The 7061-nt window shown below is 38.0% G+C and overlaps 1 protein-coding gene across 1 annotated transcript; it reads right to left on the bottom strand.

The window, feature by feature from the left end:
- Positions 1-307: 307 nt before the first annotated feature.
- Positions 308-6640, bottom strand: LOC122800771 (enhancer of split m7 protein-like). The gene is made up of 4 exons (XM_044070030.1): positions 6136-6640; positions 3063-3158; positions 2834-2912; positions 308-2018 (listed from the first exon to the last, which is right to left on the bottom strand). The coding sequence occupies exons 1-4, from the start codon at positions 6196-6198 to the stop codon at positions 1555-1557; spliced, it is 702 nt and encodes a 233-aa protein (XP_043925965.1). The 5' UTR covers positions 6199-6640; the 3' UTR covers positions 308-1554.
- Between the last annotated feature and the right edge of the window lie 421 nt (positions 6641-7061).

Here is a 7061-nt window from a genome sequence, read left to right as displayed (position 1 = left end):
AATTTTTAAAGGCAAGTAGCACAACAGAGTCAGGCCCCAAATCAGACACCAAAGCAAACATATTTTAATTATGAAAGCAGTAAAAGAAGAGTCACAATTAACAGAAACAGTTATTTCATTCTGGAGCACTAGTTTATTGTCACTCAAAACCAGGAAACATGTCTCTGCTACTCGTGGCTTTTTAACACTTAAAGATACTACATATTCAGAGACCATTGAAAATGAAGGTCTTTCCACAGATGCATCGTCTGAAAGATCCACAGACACTTGCAATGCAACATTCTTTTAAAAAAAAAAATATGCTGTATTCCATGACCATCCACTGTTGCAAAACAATTCATTCTCTGACATATCAAATTCATATTATGATATGTAAACCACCTTGTGTATCAGCAAGTACCTCATCAGAAAGCCAGCAAAATGCATTGCTGTCTCTTGCACGTCTGTAGCGCACTGCACACAAACAATTTCATATGTCAGTGCTGAAACTGGATGTACTACAAGTGAATCAATAGTTCAAACACACAATAATCTGGAATAGGTAACTAACAATGTAGTTGCTATATTTAAGCCACATTTTATATGCTTCTCTTCTGGAACACAAATTAAAACTTTGCATTAGTATTTCATATAGCTGGAATTTTAGGACACCATTTTTATTTCAGGCTAAAACACATGACATTTGTTTAGCTTGTTTACAGGGGTAGTCAAGTTTTATTTTAGGATGACCAATTTGCAGTGCAGTTTGAAATAACATGTAATTTAAACCAGTCCAGTGATATATTTGTGCCATGCTAAATGCGTTTCTTTGGTGTGCAGTTGGGTGTATTTAATTGCTTGAGTGTTAACACCATTCTTACTGTTATCTCTGCATGCATTTTCCCATAGTCAGCTGTTAAATTGTCCATCTGCATCTTACAGGTTTTTTTTCACAGATCAAAGGCCAAAGTGACAATACAGATATGCCAAAAAAACAAGTGGGAACTTTTCCTCCCACTACCAGCATCATTTCAAACCAACAAGCAATCTGCATAATACGCAGCTCCTGAGAGGCCTTTTCTGGAAATAGGAGAGGTTTGTTTTAGGACGAATTAGCAGGACAGGACCGTTTCTCTTTGATCACATCCTTTTTGAAATATGCAAATGTTCTTAAAATATATAATTTATGTATATGCAGCCTTGGCTTATTAAAACGTGGCTTCTGGATTCCACCAAAAGGAGAAATTGTATTTATTATTATTATTATTATTATTATTATTAATAATAATTTTAATATTTATGTTAATAATCTTAATACACAGAAGGAAGGAAAGCTCTTAGTTACTGTACACTAAAAAGCCCAAGAGAATTCCTATACAATAATTTAGATGCATTAATAAATACACAATACCAGCCTTCTACAATACAGGCTACACTTAGGCTTACTTCTGCGTGAAGTACCCTGGTCTTAGAACACCTACAGGAACAGTTCTGCCCCACGAGTGTAAATAAGCATATCTATAAGATACAAATAAAGAACTGTCTAACTGTTAGAAGAAAGAGTGGCACTTCCCTTTACCAAGGCCGCCACATATCTAATGGTCTCAGAATGGAGTTATGCTGCTGAGAGGAACTGTACTGCTGGCCACAAATGGGAGATGGTGGCAGCATGCCAGGGAACTTTGAGTCCAGGTGGCTGGAGGTTGAAAATTGGCCCCCATCTGTCATTACCAGGAGGTCTTCATGATGTGCTTGCTTGCCACGTGGTGGACTGGCAGATGCTGCTATCCCAGTTCTGGAAACAGAGGTATTCAGGGACTGGGTAGAAGAAGATTGGAATAGGGTTGGTGACCTCAGGGCAGCCTTGCGACTTTCCTCACTGGAGCTTGGTAATGATTTCAGCAGGTGATTAAGTAACCTGGCTCCTAGAGTCTTGTCCATCCATTCACATGTCAGGAGGAGAGTGTGGACTTCATGCATACACTGAATGTAGCCAGTGCTGTACTTCTGTTGTGCCTCAATATCCACATTACAGTCAACTATAAAATGAAAAATAAAAACAAATCCAGTTATAATATGACGTTGTACTTCATTTTCATGATAAAGCTCAAATAAAACATATAAAGTGACTTTCACAGTAACTATAGAATTGCAAGTTGTCAGTGCTTCTTTGTGTCACAGTCTCTGGCCAAAGTAACTGTACATTTACTGCCATCTAGTGGTAACAAACAGAATGATGCAACAGTTTATGAAAGAATACTATATATGCTTTATAGAATTGTCATATGTCTTTCTTTGCATAACTTATTTCTAAGTTAGCCATCTTTCTGCTGTTAAACCCCCTCCCCCTGAAAAATAGCAAATGTCCTGGTATTTTCTTTAAAGGCTGCATAAAAGACTGTGCTATATTTAAACACCTTAATATAATATAAAATACAAGAAACAACTAAATCTGAGATTTTATTTTGAGAATAAATTGAAAATAAAATGTGCATGAAGTTTATTGTGTGCCCTGCAAAATCTCACATTTTAGTAAAAAAATGTTTCATTCTGGGCACTTGGAAAAGGGACAACCCTAGCCTTTTAAACCACTCTGATTGCAGTGTACATAAACCATATCAGTTGTGTGAAGTTATGCAAAATCTTACATTTTAATAAGTAATGTTCGAGTCTGGGCATCTGGAAAAGGTGTCAACCACAGTGATGGTGTACACAAATCATATCAATGTTTACATAGTTCACCACACGTTTTAAAACAAACATTACTCTATTTTATATTTTCAAGCCCAGATCTGGGAGCTTCAGATGCAGTTTACACCACCATGTCCTAATGCCAAAAAGTAACAGAACTTACCAAGGGTTTTATTATTTTTAATATTCTGCAGATGCTTTACTGTCATTTCCAGAATGTCAGCCTTTTCAAGTTTTGATTGCTGTGAAAGCACAAAAATACAAAAATATTATTACTTACAAAACCATGTGGAAACTGAAAAGTAAGGATACTATGTCACAAGGCAAAGTGGCAACAACAGAAAACACAGCTGGATACAATGCATTAAAACACCTGTCTACATAAAACTTACGTCAAGTCGAAAGGCATCAGCTACAGTCTCCTTCAACTGATCTAGACAGTTGTTTATTCTTTCTCGTCTTTTCTTTTCAATTAGAGGTTTTCGTAGCTGCAAAAAGAATATCTCTGCTAAGTGGTGTGATACTAATATTTGTCAGCTTTTAAATTTTTCATTTTCCGTTTTCTACTTTAAATTTGAAAGAACATTTCTTCAGTTCATTCCTCAAAAGTGTTCGCATTCACAACATGTCTGTCTTGATCAAATAAATCCCGTCATTCAAAATACTAGTAAGACAGAGAGGCTAATAACAGTACTAAGCACTTTTACCATTCCTGTTTCCAAAGAGCTAAATATTAATGGGAAAAGTTTAAACTCACGTCCATTTAAGGCATACCCAGGACTTCAGGTATTGTTAAATGATTGTATTATGTACAATATCTGGTGTATTAGACAGTGTCTGGTGTTTTCTTTATTTTGGATGGATTTTACTGTACTTTTATACTATGTGCTTATTCATTCTATAGTATTTGTTATATCTATAATTTGTTTTCTGATGGCTATGGCTGAAAAAGGTCCCAATATCTGTGCAAGTTCATATATGCCCATTAATAAATGAAATAATTATCATCTCATAAGCATTTCCATTTTATTACTTAAAGATGTATGTATTTTTCAATATGAAAAAAATAGCTATACATTTCCCCCAACCTCTTTGCTTCTCTCAGCTAAACTCATGGCATACTAATAGCTTTGATAGCATTCTCTAATACCCAGTGGTAAGAAAATATGTACCCTGTTTTTGTTATATATTTAATGCATAATAAATCTTTTTTTTTTTTTCATTTTATTGACTGGGTAGTTCTTAAGGGATATAGGGTACACTTTCAGAAAGGTCTGGATGTAGAATTTATTATGCTGACTACAGATCACTTAGGCAGGGCAATGGGTAAGATCACGTTTTCTTCATGGAGAGGTGCCATGGGATCCTTAACTATCATAAGAAGCCACCAACTCAGGTAAACAACTTTGGTTACACTACAAAGGAAGAACGGTACCCCTAGGATAGATACAGTCATTATCCTGTATGTTGCACTCCAGTGTCAGCAATGGGAAATACAGTCACCTGGTGAATGCTTCCCAGCATCAGATATGCACTGCCTCCTGAACCATTACCAACAGTGACAATAATATTAATTATAACAGCATGCTATACAGGCATTAACAGCAGTAATAGTCCCCATGAGTGAAATGCATTATGCCTCCCATGTATCTTGAGCTATAAGCATACTCTAAGGATGTTACCCCTTAAGATTTACCCAGTGCCAAGTTCAAAAGCTGATCCCTTAGTTGCCTTTCACAGTGGTGATGATAACTTTTATATTTTAGGACTGGGTATAAACATTTGCATTACTCTACTGGTCCAAAACATTGTAGCCATATATGCTCACTTTCTAGTGTCAGATTTTACTCCAGAAATGTTTTATATACTCCCTCTGAAATGTATGTTTTTGTGGTAAAACAATTAACAATTAAGACGACATATTTCCACTTCTTTCCAAATTTTAGACTAATGCATCTTGCAGATTGCTACTTCTATGGGACATGTACATGAGACGATGCAGCACAGCTGTGTTACTGCAACTGAGCTCACATATGCATGCACTGGTTCCAGTAGTTGTTGTAGTTTTGGTGTAGGTTAATACAGCTTTCGGGCAGTGTTAATAAGAGCTGCAGATATTTGTTACTGTAAGGGTTACCTTGAAAATAAACCCTTAACCATGCCATGCAATATTCTTTGTGATCAGAGAGATATGTGTTTAACCAATCATTCTCATATTGTACCCTTAGTCCATGTCAGGCTCACAAAAGAGCCATATCCTATCTCAGTACTAATGAACAAAAGGCAGAGAAACTCATGCTGGTCAAGGCGTCAGGCCATTGTGGACATGGACACACACACACACACACACACACACACACACACACACACACACACACACACACACACCCTCTCTCTCTCTCTCTCTCTCTCTCCCCGTGACACTTTCTCTCACTTGCTTGCAGCACAAACATCTATAGGTAGGGGAACTTTGTACCAGTCACACCATACTGCTGAACATCTCAGTGCAAGAAATCTGGACAAATCTGGAAAAGCCCAAACTATGGACACATTTTAAATATTGCTCTTATAAACTTAGAAAGTGACTAGACTAACATGATTTGTGCTAGCATGCATTTTCTGTAAAATATGTCTGAAACTTAACTGTATGTAATTACTTAGTGACTTCAAACCTCAATGATTGTCAGAAAATGATAAATTTTGTGAGGAACATATAGAAAAGAAGAGGCAAAAATCTGAACATTCTACGAAAATCTGGATAGTTTAGAGGTATACTCTCAACTGTTTGTCAGTTCCTAGAGATCTCTCCCTTACAGAAGTATAACATTCCTTATCAACTTATTTGAATCAGCAGTCTCAGATATTAATCTGTACAAATGTCAGAAAGTAGCTTAGGCAAAGAAACTCCATATATCCAAAGAATTAACTAATATGTCATTTACTTGGACCCAGCACCCCATTCAGAGCATTCAGGGGGAATAGCAATTGTTCCAAAGCACTGCCCACTTTAGAATTAGTGCTGTTGACCTGGCTTTTTTATTATTCTTAAAACAGCCAGAAAAAACTCTCAACTTCTTAGCACAAACAATCCGGAGGAAACCAAAAATAAAGGGGGGGGGGGGCAAAGCCCCCAAAATACGGACACATTTTTTGAATAAAAGGTCTTCTGTTACCATGCATTTTCTGATTTTTCCTGAAGGATATGAAGTCAGAAACTCAAGTGCCTGCCATTACACAGTGAATTAAGTACTTAGTGATTTGCCACAAAAATCCAGAGAAACACAACTTTTATGAAAAACAGACAAAAATATAAGAAAATAATCAGAGCATTCTGCGAAAATCTGTAGAGTTAAGAGGTATGAATGTTACAACAATCTCATATGCCACCCCTAAAACCATGGCAATCCTTACCCCATTGCTCACTGAGATGCTGCCTCTACATTGTACCTACAGTATCCGCTTTACCTTTCTCTCCTCTTTGGCACTGGGAGGCTTATTCACATTCTTGATCATGGAGCTGGCGGTCATTGTGAACGGGAGGCGAGCTTCTAAGTTGCAGCCAGTGCTTGCTGCCCGCCTGGCCACCTTGCCTCTGGAGTTTGGCGAAAGCTTCGTCGTCTTCTGTCTGTGGTGGTTTCACCTCGCTCCTATTTATAATTGTGCATTAGCATTTCAATGCAGTCAGTTCTTCGGTTCACTTATTTTCTCACCGGAGGGGTCGGGACCGCAGGCTTAGTTGTGGCCATCAATCAGGACTGACAGGTCAACGCTTCTTTTCGGTGGCCGGATGGCTGGCCCGCCCAGAGCGCGACAGATGTCCAGCCTGTTGCAGCACAATAGAGCTGCGCTGAAACTCAGAGTGCGCTGGGTAGTGCACCCGCAGGCATGCGATGCCTGCCACCCCGACGTCAGGGTAATAGCTATGCCTCCTTCCTCTGCACACATGTTCCTCTCTGTTCAGTGAACATGTTAAGAACTGGAAAGTTTCCACCGGCAAACAAGCTTGGGAATCTTGCTTATTACCTTACAGCTGCCACTGACCATGTGACATAAATAAAGAAATGAACTGGACCTGGCAGGTGTTTAGATCAATGGCTCAGCCAGTTTACTTTAGGTTTTTGACCTTATTCCTAAAACTGATATAAATTATCCGATGTTCTCATAAAAATAACCGGACTTCAATTACCAAGCTTGAACATTACAACCTTTTATACTGCGTTATTTTTGAGCATAGAATTGGCTTTTCTTACAGGACGACAGTAACTAGGAATATAGCACATGTGGACTAAATGTATAATAGTTGGGATCACTATTGTCTGAGCACAATGGGCACGTTGTCAAGGAAAATCAGTTGTATGTTCCATACCTGTCAACTGTCCAGATTTTCGCAG

The sequence above is a fragment of the Protopterus annectens genome, chromosome 4.part1 (assembly GCF_019279795.1).
Source record: "Protopterus annectens isolate FY-2018-M chromosome 4.part1, PAN1.0, whole genome shotgun sequence".
NCBI lineage: Eukaryota > Metazoa > Chordata > Ceratodontiformes > Protopteridae > Protopterus > Protopterus annectens.
This window is presented reverse-complemented; position numbering and strand designations above follow the sequence as displayed.